The 18,126-nt window shown below is 42.8% G+C and overlaps 1 protein-coding gene across 1 annotated transcript in view; it reads right to left on the bottom strand.

Moving 5' to 3' along the window:
• The window catches only part of LOC117511321 (protein mono-ADP-ribosyltransferase PARP14-like), a 95,868-nt gene that overhangs the window by 15,013 nt on the left and 62,729 nt on the right, over window positions 1-18,126 (bottom strand). The window contains 2 exon segments of the mRNA XM_034171350.1: window positions 3,703-3,974; window positions 7,602-7,837. Of these exon segments, the coding sequence (XP_034027241.1) occupies window positions 3,703-3,974; window positions 7,602-7,837 (508 nt within the window).

The raw sequence follows: 18,126 nt of genomic DNA, 5'->3' as shown, positions 1-18,126 counted from the left end.
GAAGTCATTACTAGTTAAAGTTAATGGAATACTCAGCTCAATAGAGCTCTGACTCTTTGTCAGCCTGGCTACAGTGCTGAAAAGAAACCTGGGGTTGTTCTTATTTTCTTCAATTAGTGATGAGTAGAAAGATGTCCTAGCTTTACGGAGGGCTTATTTATAGAGCAACAGACTCTTTTTCCAGGCTAAGTGAAGATCTTCTAAATTAGTGAGACACCATTTCCTCTCCAACTTACGGGTTATCTGCTTTAAGCTACGAGTTTGTGAGTTATACCACGGAGTCAGGCACTTCTGATTTAAAGCTCTCTTTTTCAGAGGAGCTACAGCATCCAAAGTTGTCTTCAATGAGGATGTAAAACTATTGACGAGATACTCTATCTCACTTACAGAGTTTAGGTAGCTACTCTGCACTGTGTTGGTATATGGCATTAGAGAACATAAAGAAGGAATCATATCCTTAAACCTAGTTACAGCGCTTTCTGAAAGACTTCTAGTGTAATGAAACTTATTCCCCACTGCTGGGTAGTCCATCAGAGTAAATGTAAATGTTATTAAGAAATGATCAGACAGAAGGGAGTTTTCAGGGAATACTGTTAAGTCTTCTATTTCCATACCATAAGTCAGAACAAGATCTAAGATATGATTAAAGTGGTGGGTGGACTCATTTACTTTTTGAGCAAAGCCAATAGAGTCTAATAATAGATTAAATGCAGTGTTGAGGCTGTCATTCTCAGCATCTGTGTCGATGTTAAAAACGCCCACTATAATTATCTTATCTGAGCTAAGCACTAAGTCAGACAAAAGGTCTGAAAATTCACAGAGAAACTCACAGTAACGACCAGGTGGACGATAGATAATAACAAATAAAACTGGTTTTTGGGACTTCCAATTTGGATGGACAAGACTAAGAGTCAAGCTTTCAAATGAATTAAAGCTCTGTCTGGGTTTTTGATTAATTAATAAGCTGGAATGGAAGATTGCTGCTAATCCTTCGCCCCGGCCTGTGTTACGAGCATTCTGACAGTTAGTGTGACTCGGGGGTGTTGACTCATTTAAACTAACATATTCATCCTGCTGTAACCAGGTTTCTGTAAGGCAGAATAAATCAATATGTTGATCAATTATTATATCATTTACCAACAGGGACTTAGAAGAGAGAGACCTAATGTTTAATAGACCACATTTAACTGTTTTAGTCTGTGGTGCAGTTGAAGGTGCTATATTATTTTTTCTTTTTGAATTTTTATGCTTAAATAGATTTTTGCTGGTTATTGGTAGTCTGGGAGCAGGCACCGTCTCTACGGGGATGGGGTAATGAGGGGATGGCAGGGGGAGAGAAGCTGCAGAGAGGTGTGTAAGACTACAACTCTGCTTCCTGGTAAGAAAATTGGCCAGATTTCTAGAAATGAGAGCTGCTCCATCCAAAGTCGGATGGATGCCGTCTCTCCTAACAAGACCAGGTTTTCCCCAGAAGCTTTGCCAATTATCTATGAAGCCCACCTCATTTTTTGGACACCACTCAGACAGCCAGCAATTCAAGGAGAACATGCGGCTAAACATGTCACTCCCGGTCCGATTGGGGAGGGGCCCAGAGAAAACTACAGAGTCCGACATTGTTTTTGCAAAGTTACACACCGATTTAATGTTAATTTTAGTGACCTCCGATTGGCGTAACCGGGTGTCATTACTGCCGACGTGAATTACAATCTTACCAAATTTACGCTTAGCCTTAGCCAGCAGTTTCAAATTTCCTTCAATGTCGCCTGCTCTGGCCCCCGGAAGACAATTGACTATGATTGCTGGTGTCGCTAACTTCACATTTCTCAAAACAGAGTCGCCAATAACCAGAGTTTGATCCTCGGCGGGTGTGTCGTCGAGTGGGGAAAAACGGTTAGAAATGTGAACGGGTTGGCGGTGTACACGGGGCTTCTGTTTAGGGCTACGCTTCCTCCTCACAGTCACCCAGTCGGCCTGCTTTCCCGGCTGCTCGGGATCTGCCAGGGGGTAACTAACGGCGGCTAAGCTACCTTGGTCCGCACCGACTACAGGGGCCTGGCTAGCTGTAGAATTTTCCACGGTGCGGAGCTGAGTCTCCAATTCGCCCAGCCTGGCCTCCAAAGCTACGAATAAGCTACACTTATTACAAGTACCGTTACTGCTAAAGGAGGCCGAGGAATAACTAAACATTTCACACCCAGAGCAGAAAAGTGCGGGAGAGACAGGAGAAGCCGCCATGCTAAATCGGCTAAGAGCTAGTAGCTACGCTAAGCTAGCGGATTCCTAAAAACACGCAAAGTGAATAATGTGTAAATAATTTAGAGGTGATTCAGCAGAAGGAGTGCTTTAGTTAAGGCACGTAAAGATTACACTGGGAAACAAATCGTAATCTAGATAACTAGATCAATCTAACTGCGCAGATTAAACAGCTAACAGATACAGAAAAACACCGCTGTGCTCCGGAACAGGAACTGACACAATACCGCAGTGAGAGCCAACCACCAGTAGAGGCAAGCAAGAGCCAGTAGTCATCTGCATGCTCGTCGTCCTCATCGGGGTCTCGACCTGACTCCAGTTCGTCGTCGTAACCGACTTGAGTGGGCAAATGCTCACATTCGCTGGCGTTTGGCACGTTGGAGAGGTGTTCTCTTCACGGATGAATCCCGGTTCACACTGTTCAGGGCAGATGGCAGACAGCGTGTGTGGCGTCATGTGGGTGAGCGGTTTTCTGATGTCAATGTTGTGGATCGAGTGGCCCATGGTGGCGGTGGGGTTATGGTATGGGCAGGCGTCTGTTATGGACGAAGAACACAGGTGCATTTTATTGATGGCATTTTGAATGCACAGAGATACCGTGACGAGATCCTGAGGCCCATTGTTGTGCCATACATCCAAGAACATCACCTCATGTTGCAGCAGGATAATGCACGGCCCCATGTTGCAAGGATCTGTACACAATTCTTGGAAGCTGAAAATGTCCCAGTTCTTGCATGGCCGGCATACTCACCGGACATGTCACCCATTGAGCATGTTTGGGATGCTCTGGACCGGCGTATACGACAACGTGTACCAGTTCCTGCCAATATCCAGCAACTTCACACAGCCATTGAAGAGGAGTGGACCAACATTCCACAGGCCACAATTGACAACCTGATCAACTCTATGCGGAGATGTGTTGCACTGCATGAGGCAAATGGTGGTCACACCAGATACTGACTGGTATCCCCCCCCAATAAAACAAAACTGCACCTTTCAGAGTGGCCTTTTATTGTGGACAGTCTAAGGCACACCTGTGCACTAATCATGGTGTCTAATCAGCATCTTGGTATGGCACACCTGTGAGGTGGGATGGATTATCTCAGCAAAGGAGAAGTGCTCACTATCACAGATTTAGACTGGTTTGTGAACAATATTTGAGGGAAATGGTGATATTGTGTATTTGGAAAAAGTTTTAGATCTTTGAGTTCATCTCATACAAAATGGGAACAAAACCAAAAGTGTTGCGTTTATATTTTTGTTGAGTGTATATATATATATATATATATATATATATATATATATATATATATATAAACAAAAACAGAATCAAAGACATTAATCATTGATAAGTATCTTTAAAATTCTTCAACAACTGGTTAAATGGCTCCTCGGTCTGAAAATGTTTGAGAAACACTGATTTAAATCAGAGATCCTAAATCCACTCACCCTTTAACACTTTTCGATGAAGTTCCATCTCTTTCTTGCCTTGGTCAGCGAAGGCCCGTTCGTGAATCACTCTGGCGACATATGGGACATTGTTGATTTTGATCGTCACGTCTTGGTTCTTCCCCAGAGCCTCCTCCAGTTCCAGGTTGGTGTACATGTCAAAGGTCACCAAGGTTCCACTGGGATCCCTAAACTGCCATTCCACCTTCTCGGCCACCTGCAGCGCCTTCATCTTCTGGTTCTCCTTCCGCTCCACTTTTCGGATGATGTCCCTGTCGTCAGCAGGGACAAATGCGTCACACAAGTCAGCGGGTCCAGCTGTACTTCTTGTGTTGTAAATATGCAACTAAAACTCCGTTATCCAACACAACAACTTAACGAGCTGCAAAGACACATAAAACCAGTTTACTCCTCACACTGGTCAGCAGCACCAGTGCAAGTCTAAAGCCCCTTTCACGCCGGGCCACCGTAGAGTTGGTCGGGCGTACCGACTACTCCAGGCTTATGCATCCCTACGTGGCAATACGCTGAGGGACGCAAAAAATTATTATGTTTAATTTTTTCGCAGACTTTTGGTATAGAACACTGGATGTCTAATGTCATATACCAACACAGAGCAGAGAAGCTACCTAAACTCTGTAAGGGAGCTAGAGTATCTTGTCAATAGTTTTACATCCTCATTGAAGACAACTTTGGATGCTGTAGCTCCTCTGAAAAAGACAGCTTTAAATCAGAAGTGTCTGACTCCGTGGTATAACTCACAAACTCGTAGCTTAAAGCAGATAACCCGTAAGTTGGAGAGGAAATGGTGTCTCACTAATTTAGAAGATCTTCACTTAGCCTGGAAAAAGAGTTTGTTGCTCTATAAGAAAGCCCTCCGTGAAGCTAGGACATCTTTCTACTCATCACTAATTGAAGAAAATAAGAACAACCCCAGGTTTCTTTTCAGCACTGTAGCCAGGCTGACAAAGAGTCAGAGCTCTATTGAGCTGAGTATTCCATTAACTTTAACTAGTGATGACTTCATGACTTTCTTTGCTAACAAAATTTTGACTATTAGAGAAAAAATTACTCATAACCATCCCAAAGATGTATCGTTATCTTTGGCTGCTTTCAGTGATGCCGGTATTTGGTTAGACTCTTTCTCTCCGATTGTTCTGTCTGAGTTATTTTCATTAGTTACTTCATCCAAACCATCAACATGCTTATTAGACCCCATTCCTGCCAGGCTGCTCAAGGAAGTCCTACCATTATTAATGCTTCAATCTTAAATATGATCAATCTATCTTTGTTAGTTGGTTATGTACCACAGGCCTTTAAGGTGGCAGTAATTAAACCATTACTTAAAAAGCCATCACTTGACCCAGCTATCTTAGCTAATTATAGGCCAATCTCCAACCTTCCTTTTCTCTCAAAGATTCTTGAGAGGGTAGTTGTAAAACAGCTAACTGATCACCTGCAGAGGAATGGTCTATTTGAAGAGTTTCAGTCAGGTTTTAGAATTCATCATAGTACAGAAACAGCATTAGTGAAGGTTACAAATGATCTTCTTATGGCTTCGGACAGTGGACTTATCTCTGTGCTTGTTCTGTTGGACCTCAGTGCTGCTTTTGATACTGTTGACCATAAAATTTTATTACAGAGATTAGAGCATGTCATAGGTATTAAAGGCACTGCGCTGCGGTGGTTTGAATCATATTTGTCTAATAGATTACAGTTTGTTCATGTAAATGGGGAATCTTCTTCACAGACTAAAGTTAATTATGGAGTTCCACAAGGTTCTGTGCTAGGACCAATTTTATTCACTTTATACATGCTTCCCTTGGGCAGTATTATTAGACGGTATTGCTTAAATTTTCATTGTTACGCAGATGATACCCAGCTTTATCTATCCATGAAGCCAGAGGATACACACCAATTAGCTAAACTGCAGGATTGTCTTACAGACATAAAGACATGGATGACCTCTAATTTCCTGCTTTTAAACTCAGATAAAACTGAAGTTATTGTACTTGGCCCCACAAATCTTAGAAGCATGGTGTCTAACCAGATCGTTACTCTGGATGGCATTTCCCTGATCTCTAGTAATACTGTGAGAAATCTTGGAGTTATTTTTGATCAGGATATGTCATTCAAAGCGCATATTAAACAAATATGTAGGACTGCCTTTTTGCATTTACGCAATATCTCTAAAATCAGAAAGGTCTTGTCTCAGAGTGATGCTGAAAAACTAATTCATGCATTTATTTCCTCTAGGCTGGACTATTGTAATTCATTATTATCAGGTTGTCCTAAAAGTTCCCTAAAAAGCCTTCAGTTGGTTCAGAATGCTGCAGCTAGAGTACTGACGGGGACTAGCAGGAGAGAGCATATCTCACCCATATTGGCCTCTCTTCATTGGCTTCCTGTTAATTCTAGAATAGAATTTAAAATTCTTCTTCTTACTTATAAGGTTTTGAATAATCAGGTCCCATCTTATCTTAGGGACCTCGTAGTACCATATTACCCCATTAGAGCGCTTCGCTCTCAGACTGCGGGCTTACTTGTAGTTCCTAGGGTTTGTAAGAGTAGAATGGGAGGCAGAGCCTTCAGCTTTCAGGCTCCTCTCCTGTGGAACCAGCTCCCAATTCAGATCAGGGAGACAGATACCCTCTCTACTTTTAAGATTAGGCTTAAAACTTTCCTTTTCGCTAAGGCTTATAGTTAGGGCTGGATCGGGTGACCCTGGACCATCCCTTGGTTATGTTGCTTTAGACGTAGACTGTGGGGGGGTTCCCATGATGCACTGTTTCTTTCTTTTTTTGCTCCATATGCATCACTCTGCATTTAATCATTAGTGATCGATCTCTGCCCCCCTTCTCGGCATGTCTTTTTCCTGGTTCTTTCCCTCAGCCCCAACCAGTCTCAGCAGAAGACTGCCCCTCCCTGAGCCTGGTTCTGCTGGAGGTTTCTTCCTGTTAAAAGGGAGTTTTTCCTTCCCACTGTGGCCAAGTGCTTGCTCATAGGGGGTCGTTTTGACCGTTGGGGTTTTTCATGGTTATTGTATGGCCTTGCCTTGCAATATGGAGCGCCTTGGGGCAACTGTTTGTTGTGATTTGGCGCTATATAAGAAAAAAGTTGATTGATTGATTGATTGAAGTGTACACAACCCTACGCCAGTCCGGTGAAAAATCCTTTTCCTTTTTTTTTTTTATTTTATTTTTTTTAAATCAGTACACACCTGCATTGCTAGATTTTATTCATCCTGCGGAACGTTACTGGCAGTGAAGTTGCAAAACCATGGAAGAAGAAGAGGCAGATCAAGCTTCCATGTCCACTCCTCACAGATGCATCGGCAGAAAGAGGACGTGCACGTCCACTAACTCCTCACCAACAGATCGCGCGCACGATCGCCGGCTGTAGCTCCACTTTCACCTCCTCTTGTTCTCTCACGATTGTGGCACGTTAAATAAAGTCCATTTACTCCTGGAAATAATGCATTCTGACTTTTTCAAAGGTATCAAATCCATCTGTATGTCCAGGCAGTCTGTAAAAACATGGTACCAAGCTTCTCCCTCCGCCGCACAACTTTTTAATTTTCCCCTGCGCGCAACTTGCACAGCCATTCCTGCATATTAGATACACATCACAATGCAACTCTACGCAGGCCCAGTGTGAAAGGGGCTTAAGTGAGCATCAGCCTGAGTTTTTGTGTGAAAGTTCACCAAGTTTCAACTCAGAAGAATCTTTTTTTGTTTTGTTTTTTTGAGTCATTAGAGTCAATGCACCTGTCGTCATCCATGATTACGATAAACTTTTAAATCAACACATCCTGTGTACTTCAGACTTTACACTGCTATCTTTGTGAATGCGGTGTGAGCACACCGGAGGTTAGCGGCGCGGGAACAGCGTGTGCTCACCTTACTGCCGACTCTGCGGACAGGACGTCCCTGGTCAGTCCCTCCACGTGGATGGACGGTTCCTGGTCGTCCATGCCAGTCGTCAGCGAGATGCTGACCGTCAGCTTCCTCTGCAGCGCCTTCAGCTGCTCCATGTCGCCCGGAGACAGCTTGCTGATGAGCGGGTCGCTGATGGTTCTGTCCGCCTGCTCACCTAGGATGAGGTCCTCGATCCGCCTCTTGGCCAGGCTCACAGACTGCAGGGGGACTTGCATTTAATCACCTTTTTTTTCTTCTTCTTCATCAAAAACATCAGACTTTGAGCATCCAAACAAAAACCAAAAGAAGCTCAGACTGAAGAAATCAGAAACAGGCTGCTTTTAACCAGCCTTTATGACATCATCACTTTAAACTGGAATGAAATTTAAACTTTTGTTGTAGGACTTCCGGGTCAGGGTTGAACATGGCGACATTGTAGGAAAGCAGCTCCCCGATAAAAGCTGAGAAAATGCCCCAAATGCCCAAAACCTGAGATAAATGCAGAGGACTTGAAGATAATATCAGGGGCTTGTAATATGTCAGGAAGTAAATTGAAATCTAAAAAGGCTGGGAACGCCAAACTACGCAGAGATGAAGACCACGAGCAAGTTAAGCTAACGTCAGAGCTAATGCTAATGGGGGAGCTACCGCCTGAAACAGAGGAAGTACCAGAGAAAATGTCAGATTTGGACGCGATTCTGCGGGAGATAAGAGAGTTCAGACGTGAGACAACAGAGGGTCTTACCGGCATCAGGGAAGACCTTAAACTGATGAATGGCAGGATTGACGAAGCAGAAAGAAGAATTAAGGACACGGAGGAGCATATATTAAGTATTGAGGAAGTAACATGTGAGCTTATCAAACTTCACAGAAAGCTGGAGGAGAGACAAATCGATCAAGAAGGGAGGGCACGGAGGGATAATGTGCGCTTGCATGGAGTCAAAGAAGGGGCTGAAAATGGAGCAGAGTCAATGAGTGCGTTTGTGGAGCAGCTATTGAGAGAAAAGCTTGACCTGCCGCTCACATATCAGCTCAGTGTGGAGAGAGCCCACAGATCGCTGGGACCCCGCCCACCCAACGACACACCACCAAGATCGACAGTAGTGATATTTTCAAGCCACAAGTGCAAAGAGGACATCATCAAAAAGGCTTGGGAGAAGAAAGGTTTTCTCTTAGAAGGACAAAGAGTGTATGTTGATCACGATTACACACCTGAAGTGATGAAGAAAAGAAAGGAACATGCTGAGGCAAAGAGAGTTTTAAGAGACAATAAAATCAGGTTCCAGACACCCTTTCCGGCAAAGTTTTGTGTTTTCTACGAGGGAGAAACTCGCTTGTACAACTCTGCAGCAGAGGCGACCAAAGACATGGTGGATAGAGGTTTTTCGGTACGTGTTGTCAAACCAGCAGAAGACCCAATGGAGAAGATTCAGCGATGTATGTAGCACTCAGTTCAGAGAGCAGGCAGCCAGGACCAGACTCAGTCCTCCAGATGGGGATACAAGGAGAAGGAGAAGCTAAAGGCCTTTAGAAGAACCACAGAGGTACTCCAAGAATAAGCCTAAACTATCTCAGGTAACCAGCAGAAGATGAGTGCAGACAATGTCAAATTTTTACTTCTTTGAGACTACTCGGGGATTTGATTTCTTTAAGATGAGACTGAAGGACAGGGCCGAAAAAGGTCACAAAGGCCCCCTACTAGCCAGGGGCTATCCCTCAGAGCTGGTTTTTAGCTCAGAAAGGGTTAAAGACTTTATAACCTCAGGTTTGGAAGTCATCTTGTGTTCTTTTTGATTTTGGTTCTACTGATGGTTCACAAAGTACGTTTGTTTGTTGTAGCATATGGGGTGGAAATAATAGATAATACACAATATTCTAAGGTAAATGACATCACAAAGTAATCTATTGAAAGTAGCCTCTTACAACGTTAATGGGTTGCGTAGCCCAATCAAAAGGAGCAAAGTAATAAATAAAATGAAAAAAGAGGGCGTGGGACTACTTTTCTTGCAGGAGACCCATTTGACAGACAAAGAACATGAAAAGCTAAAGAGGAATGGGTACAATCAGGAGTTTTCATCATCATATAAATCAGGCCACAGAAGAGGGGTGTCTATATTGATTTTAAACAAAATTAGTTTTGACATGGCTAAGGTGATCAAAGATAAAGAGGGCTAGTATATCAGAACTCAGAACAAGTTTATTGCCATTGCCAATGAACAGGATTCACAGACTAGGAATTTGCTTTGGTATGATGGTGCAACATTAAACAGAGAGCAATATAAAATGCTAAGATAAAATATGAAACAGAAATATGAAATATGAAAGGCTATGTACAATGACACAAACAGAACAACAGTGCAGTGGGAGGAGTGCAATTAAAAACCAGAGTACATTGTCTAAAGTGACCCGTAATAAAATGATAAAGTGACAGAGTTAAGGTGACTGAGTTATGAAGTGTTCATGAGTCTAACGGCAGAGGGGAAGAAACTGTTCTTATGGCGGGAGGTTCTGGTCCGGATGGACCGTAGCCTCCTGCCCGAGGGGAGTGGTTTGAATAGACCGTGTGCAGGGTGAGAAGGGTCAGCTGTGATCCGACCTGCTCGGCCCAGAGTCCTGGAGACGTGCAGGTTGTGGAGAGATGGAAGGCTACAGCCAATCACCTTCTCAGCAGAGGCCACAATGCGCTGCAGTCTGTGTCTGTCTCTGGCTGTGGCCCCGGCGTACCACACCGTGATGGAGGAGCAGAGGATGGACTCGATGATGTTTTAGTGACTGGCAGATTGGAGGGTGAATTGGTGTCTCTTTTAAATGTCTACGCACCTCCAGGTTCAGATTGGGATTTCTTTAAACAGATTTTTGAGTTGGTAACAAGAGAAGGAGAGGGGATGTTGATTGGAGGAGGTGATCTCAACCAGAGGCTTAACCCACAACTGGACTCATCAGGGAAAGCGAAGAAGAAAAATAGTGTCAGCAAAAATATCAGAAAAATGATATCACAACTGGGAATTTTGGATATTTGGTTGGAAGTTAACCCCTCTATCAGAGATTATACATATTTCTCGGCGCCACACTCTATGTACTCTAGGATTGATTATTTTTTAATATATGCCAGGGATCGGTATAAAATAGAAAGCTGTGATTTTGGAGTGAGGGACTTGTCTGATCAATGTCCAGTATATACAGTGAGAAAAATAAGTATTTGAACACCCTGCAATTTTGCAAGTTCTCCCACTTAGAAATCATGGAGGGGTCTGAAATTTTCATCTTGGGTGCATGTCCACTGTGAGAAACATAATCTAAAAAAAATAAAATAAAATCCGGAAATCACAATACCATACCATCACATACCATTGATACCATATTTCAGTTTAACATCAAGAGTGGAAGTGATCAACATGAACATTTTACCCCGACTGTTACCCCGACTGATTTTCATTTTATTTTTTACCACTGTTGTCGTGTGTTACCTGTGCTGCTCCACAGCCTGTCCAGTGGATTTTGATTTTTATTTTTTTTAGCACTGTTGTCGTGCGTTACCTGTGCTGCTCCACAGCCTGTCTAGTGTCGGATTCCCTGTTTGGGAATCCGCTAGCTTAGCGTAGCTACTAGCTCTTAGCCGTTTTAGCATGGCGGCTTCTCCTGTCTCTCCCGTACTTTTCTACTCTGGGTGTGAAATGTTTAGTTATTCCTCGGCCTCTTTTAGCAGTAACGGTACTTGTAATAAGTGCAGCTTATTCGTAGCTTTGGAGGCCAGGCTGGGCGAATTGGAGGCTCGGCTCCGCACCGTGGAAAATTCTACAGCTAGCCAGGCCCCTGTAGTCGGTGCGGACCAAGGTAGCTTAGCCGCCGTTAGTTCCCCCCTGGCAGACCCCGTGCAGTCGGGAAGGCAGGCTGACTGGGTGACTGTGAGGAGGAAGCGTAGCCCTAAACAGAAGCCCCGTGTACACCGTCAACCCGTTCACATCTCTAACCGTTTTTCCCCACTCGACGACACACTCGCCGAGGATCAAACTCTGGTTATTGGCGACTCTGTTTTGAGAAATGTGAAGTTAGCGACACCAGCAACCATAGTCAATTGTCTTCCGGGGGCCAGAGCAGGCGACATCGAAGGACATTTGAAATTGCTGGCTAAGGCTAAGCGTAAATTTGGTAAGATTGTAATTCACGTCGGCAGTAATGACACCCGGTTACGCCAATCGGAGGTCACTAAAATTAACATTGAATCGGTGTGTAACTTTGCAAAAACAATGTCGGACTCTGTAGTTTTCTCTGGGCCCCTCCCCAATCAGACCGGGAGTGACATGTTTAGCCGCATGTTCTCCTTGAATTGCTGGCTGTCTGAATGGTGTCCAAAAAATGAGGTGGGCTTCATAGATAATTGGCAAAGCTTCTGGGGAAAACCTGGTCTTGTTAGGAGAGACGGCATCCATCCCACTTTAGAGGGAGCAGCTCTCATTTCTAGAAATCTGGCCAATTTTTTGGGATCCTCCAAACTGTGACTGTCTAGCGTTGGGACCAGGAGGCAGAGCTGTGGTCTTATACACCTCTCTGCAGCTTCTCTCCCCCTGCCATCCCCTTATTACCCCATCCCCGTAGAGACGGTGCCTGCTCCCAGACCACCAATAACTAGCAAAAATCTATTTAAGCATAAAATTCAAAAAGAAAAAATAATATAGCACCTTCAATTGCACCACAGACTAAAACAGTTAAATGTGGTCTATTAAACATTAGGTCTCTTTCTTCTAAGTCCCTGTTGGTAAATGATATAATAATTGATCAACGTATTGATTTATTCTGCCTAACAGAAACTTGGTTACAGCAGGATGAATATGTTAGTTTAAATGAGTCAACACCCCCGAGTCACACTAACTGTCAGAATGCTCGTAGCACGGGCCGGGGCGGAGGATTAGCAGCAATCTTCCATTCCAGCTTATTAATTAATCAAAAACCTAGACAGAGCTTTAATTCATTTGAAAGCTTGTCTCTTAGTCTTGTCCATCCAAATTGGAAGTCCCAAAAACCAGTTTTATTTGTTATTATCTATCGTCCACCTGGTCGTTACTGTGAGTTTCTCTGTGAATTTTCAGACCTTTTGTCTGACTTAGTGCTTAGCTCAGATAAGATAATTATAGTGGGCGATTTTAACATCCACACAGATGCTGAGAATGACAGCCTCAACACTGCATTTAATCTATTATTAGACTCTATTGGCTTTGCTCAAAAAGTAAATGAGTCCACCCACCACTTTAATCATATTTTAGATCTTGTTCTGACTTATGGTATGGAAATAGAAGACTTAACAGTATTCCCTGAAAACTCCCTTTTGTCTGATCATTTTTTAATAACATTTACATTTACCCTGATGGACTACCCTGCAGTGGGGAATAAGTTTCATTACACTAGAAGTCTTTCAGAAAGCGCTGTAACTAGGTTTAAGGATATGATTCCTTCTTTATGTTCTCTAATGTCATATACCAACATAGAGCAGAGTAGCTACCTAAACTCTGTAAGGGAGTTAGAGTATCTTGTCAATAGTTTTACATCCTCATTGAAGACAACTTTGGATGCTGTAGCTCCTCTGAAAAAGAGAGCTTTAAATCAGAAGTGTCTGACTCCGTGGTATAACTCACAAACTCGTAGCTTAAAGCAGATAACCCGTAAGTTGGAGAGGAAATGGCGTCTCACTAATTTAGAAGATCTTCACTTAGCCTGGAAAAAGAGTTTGTTGCTCTATAAGAAAGCCCTTCGTGAAGCTAGGACATCTTTCTACTCATCACTAATTGAAGAAAATAAGAACAACCCCAGGTTTCTTTTCAGCACTGTAGCCAGGCTGACAAAGAGTCAGAGCTCTATTGAGCTGAGTATTCCATTAACTTTAACTAGTAATGACTTCATGACTTTCTTTGCTAACAAAATTTTGACTATTAGAGAAAAAATTACTCATAACCATCCCAAAGATGTATCGTTATCTTTGGCTGCTTTCAGTGATGCCGGTATTTGGTTAGACTCTTTCTCTCCGATTGTTCTGTCTGAGTTATTTTCATTAGTTACTTCATCCAAACCATCAACATGCTTATTAGACCCCATTCCTACCAGGCTGCTCAAAGAAGTCCTACCATTATTTAATGCTTCAATCTTAAATATGATCAATCTATCTTTGTTAGTTGGTTATGTACCACAGGCCTTTAAGGTGGCAGTAATTAAACCATTACTTAAAAAGCCATCACTTGACCCAGCTATCTTAGCTAATTATAGGCCAATCTCCAACCTTCCTTTTCTCTCAAAGATTCTTGAGAGGGTAGTTGTAAAACAGCTAACTGATCACCTGCAGAGGAATGGTCTATTTGAAGAGTTTCAGTCAGGTTTTAGAATTCATCATAGTACAGAAACAGCATTAGTGAAGGTTACAAATGATCTTCTTATGGCTTCGGACAGTGGACTTATCTCTGTGCTTGTTCTGTTGGACCTCAGTGCTGCTTTTGATACTGTTGACCATAAAATTTTATTACAGAGATTAGAGCATGTCATAGGTATTAAAGGCATTGCGCTGCGGTGGTTTGAATCATATTTGTCTAATAGATTACAGTTTGTTCATGTAAATGGGGAATCTTCTTCACAGACTAAAGTTAATTATGGAGTTCCACAAGGTTCTGTGCTAGGACCAATTTTATTCACTTTATACATGCTTCCCTTGGGCAGTATTATTAGACGGTATTGCTTAAATTTTCATTGTTACACAGATGATACCCAGCTTTATCTATCCATGAAGCCAGAGGATACACACCAATTAGCTAAACTGCAGGATTGTCTTACAGACATAAAGACATGGATGACCTCTAATTTCCTGCTTTTAAACTCAGATAAAACTGAAGTTATTGTACTTGGCCCCACAAATCTTAGAAGCATGGTGTCTAACCAGATCGTTACTCTGGATGGCATTTCCCTGATCTCTAGTAATACTGTGAGAAATCTTGGAGTTATTTTTGATCAGGATATGTCATTCAAAGCGCATATTAAACAAATATGTAGGACTGCCTTTTTGCATTTACGCAATATCTCTAAAATCAGAAAGGTCTTGTCTCAGAGTGATGCTGAAAAACTAATTCATGCATTTATTTCCTCTAGGCTGGACTATTGTAATTCATTATTATCAGGTTGTCCTAAAAGTTCCCTAAAAAGCCTTCAGTTGGTTCAGAATGCTGCAGCTAGAGTACTGACGGGGACTAGCAGGAGAGAGCATATCTCACCCGTGTTGGCCTCCCTTCATTGGCTTCCTGTTAATGCTAGAATAGAATTTAAAATTCTTCTTCTTACTTATAAGGTTTTGAATAATCAGGTCCCATCTTATCTTAGGGACCTCGTAGTACCATATTACCCCATTAGAGCGCTTCGCTCTCAGACTGCGGGCTTACTTGTAGTTCCTAGGGTTTGTAAGAGTAGATTGGGAGGCAGAGCCTTCAGCTTTCAGGCTCCTCTCCTGTGGAACCAGCTCCCAATTCAGATCAGGGAGACAGATACCCTCTCTACTTTTAAGATTAGGCTTAAAACTTTCCTTTTCGCTAAGGCTTATAGTTAGGGCTGGATCGGGTGACCCTGGACCATCCCTTGGTTATGTTGCTTTAGACGTAGACTGTGGGGGGGTTCCCATGATGCACTGTTTCTTTCTCTTTTTGCTCCGTATGCATCACTCTGCATTTAATCATTAGTGATCGATCTCTTTTTCCTGGTTCTTTCCCTCAGCCCCAACCAGTCTCAGCAGAAGACTGCCCCTCCCTGAGCCTGGTTCTGCTGGAGGTTTCTTCCTGTTAAAAGGGAGTTTTTCCTTCCCACTGTGGCCAAGTGCTTGCTCATAGGGGGTCGTTTTGACCGTTGGGGTTTTTCATAATTATTGTATGGCCTTGCCTTGCAATGTGGAGCGCCTTGGGGCAACTGTTTGTTGTGATTTGGCGCTATATAAGAAAAAAGTTGATTGATTGATTGATTGACTGTTATACCTTTTTCAAAATCTGTCAATCGAGGTGACAGAAAAATAATTCAAAGAACGGGATAAACTTATATCTAGGTACATATGGCAGGGTGCAAAGCCAAGAATAAAATACAGAACAATGCAACTGCCAAAAGGGAGTGTTGGTCTACCATTACCATGTTTAAAAAGCTATTTTCAAGCTGCACAACTGAGGGTACTTCTTAATTTGTCTGACCCAGAATACATGGCACGATGGAAAGACATTGAGGAAGGACTAATAGAGGGGTGCCATTACAAGCTATTTTATTTGATGAAAATGTAATGGGTCAATGGAAAGGGAAGGTTAATCCATGATTGGAGGTGCCAATTAAAATTTGGACTAAAATTGTGAAGAAATATAACTTAACGGGTCACTGTAGATTTTTTAGATGGATCGCATATGATCTAGATTTTACACCCAATAAATTAGATTGTAGGTTTAAATTGTGGGGAAATGGTCCAAAGATGCATTGGAAGGTTATACAAAAACAAACAGTGATGAGTTTTCAGAAATTAAAGGAAGTATTTGGTCTCCAGAATCAAGACTTCCATCGATATTTACAGCTATGACATTATTTAGACCAAGAAAGTAAGAAGGTTAATTTGGAGGTACCAGATATCATAAAAATTATAATTAAAGCTTATAAATCACAGATAAAACAAAAAGCCATCTCAAGGCTGTACAAGAGCTTGGAGGACTTAAAGGCAGATAATACTGATTATGTAAAAGTGAAATGAGAGAAAGGATGTAGAGGGGGTCTGGTTTGGGAACCACAGAATCTCGTCTCTGCTGTTTGCGGATGATGTGGTTCTGTTGGCTTCGTCAAATCAGGACCTTCAGCGTGCACTGGGGCGGTTTGCAGCCGAGTGTGAAGCGTCCGGGATGAAAATCAGCACTTCCAAATCCGAGGCCATGGTTCTCGACCAGAAAAAGGTGCTTTGCCCTCTTCAGGTCGGTGGAGTGTCCTTGCCTCAAGTGGAGGAGTTTAAGTATCTCGGGGTCTTGTTCACGAGTGAGGGACGGATGGAGAGTGAGATCGATAGACGGATCGGTGCAGCATCTGCAGTGATGCGGTCGCTGTATCGGACCGTCATGGTGAAGAGAGAGCTGAGTAGGGGGGCAAAGCTCTCGATTTACCGATCGATCTACGTTCCGATCCTCACCTATGGTCATGAGATGTGGCTCATGACTGAAAGAATGAGATCGCGAGTACAAGCGGCCGAGATGTGTTTCCTCCGCAGGGTGGCTGGGCGCTCCCTTAAAGATAGGGTGAGGAGCTCGGTCACTCGGGAGGAGCTCGGAGTCGAGCCACTGCTCCTCCACGTCGAGAGGAGTCAGTTGAGGTGGCTTGGGCATCTTTTCCGGATGCCCCCTGGACGCCTCGCTGGAGAGGCGTTCCTCCCACTGGGAGGAGACCCCGGGGAAGACCCAGGACACGCTGGAGGGACTACATCTCTCGGCTGGCTTGGGAATGCCTTGGGGTTCCCCCGGAGGAGCTGGGGGAGGTGTGTGTGGATCGGGAGGTCTGGGCGGCTTTGCTTGAGCTGCTGCCCCCGCGACCCGACTGCGGATAAAGCAGAAGAAAATGGATGGATGGATGGATAAAAGTGAAATGGGAGAGGGAAGCAAATACTGAGGTATCAAGAGAGGATTGGGGAGATTTGAATAGCTACCAATGGAAAACCACTAACTCACTGTTCTGGAGGGAATATGGATGGAAGAATATAATTCATTTTTTCGCTACTCTAGCTCAGAGAAAGTATGGAGATACCAAGTGCTGGCGATCCTGTGGTGCTACTAACGCAGATCATTTTCATGTCTTCTGGGGATGCCCTTTAATGTCTCAGTATTGGACAGAAATTAAAAAAGCAATTGATGAGGTGATGAAAATTAAGTTACCAATTTAATTTGAAATGATCTTGGGAAAGTTGAAATTTTGAATTTAAAAAGAGGGGAGGATTATAAATTTATAAGAATTATGCTATTGGCTAGTAAAAAGTAATAACCAGAAGATGGCGAAGTGATCTGCTGCCTAAAGTGGAAGAATGGCTTGATGTAATGTTAAGCATTTATAATATGGAGAAATTAAGGGCGTCACTAAGATTGGAAGTTGAAAAATGTAACAGTATCTGGGAAGGACGGTTAAAATATATTAGACAACACAGAACTGATTTTGTTTATGATTGGTTGAGATGTCTGGAGGGTTAAATATCAGTATATGTAGATACAGATAGAAGTTCATGTATGTATGTATAGGTCTGTGTGTGTTGCTACATGTATGGGGCATAGAAGACTGTGCGTTGTGTATGAAAGTTGGGAAAGATAGCAATTTAGGATCATTACTTAGATCAACTGAAGTATCACACCCCGGTTTAAAGCTACAAGTTCGTTTGTTGTTAATATTTGTTGTTGTTGATTTTGTTTTCTTTACTTATTACTATTTTCAACAATGTTATTTTTGTCTTCTGTAATTGTACAAAGTGGAAAAGACAATAAGGAAT

This window comes from Thalassophryne amazonica, chromosome 5 (assembly GCF_902500255.1).
Source record: "Thalassophryne amazonica chromosome 5, fThaAma1.1, whole genome shotgun sequence".
Classification (NCBI taxonomy): domain Eukaryota; kingdom Metazoa; phylum Chordata; class Actinopteri; order Batrachoidiformes; family Batrachoididae; genus Thalassophryne; species Thalassophryne amazonica.
The sequence above is the reverse complement of the archived record's forward strand: the minus strand, read 5'-3'. Positions and strand labels throughout refer to the sequence as shown.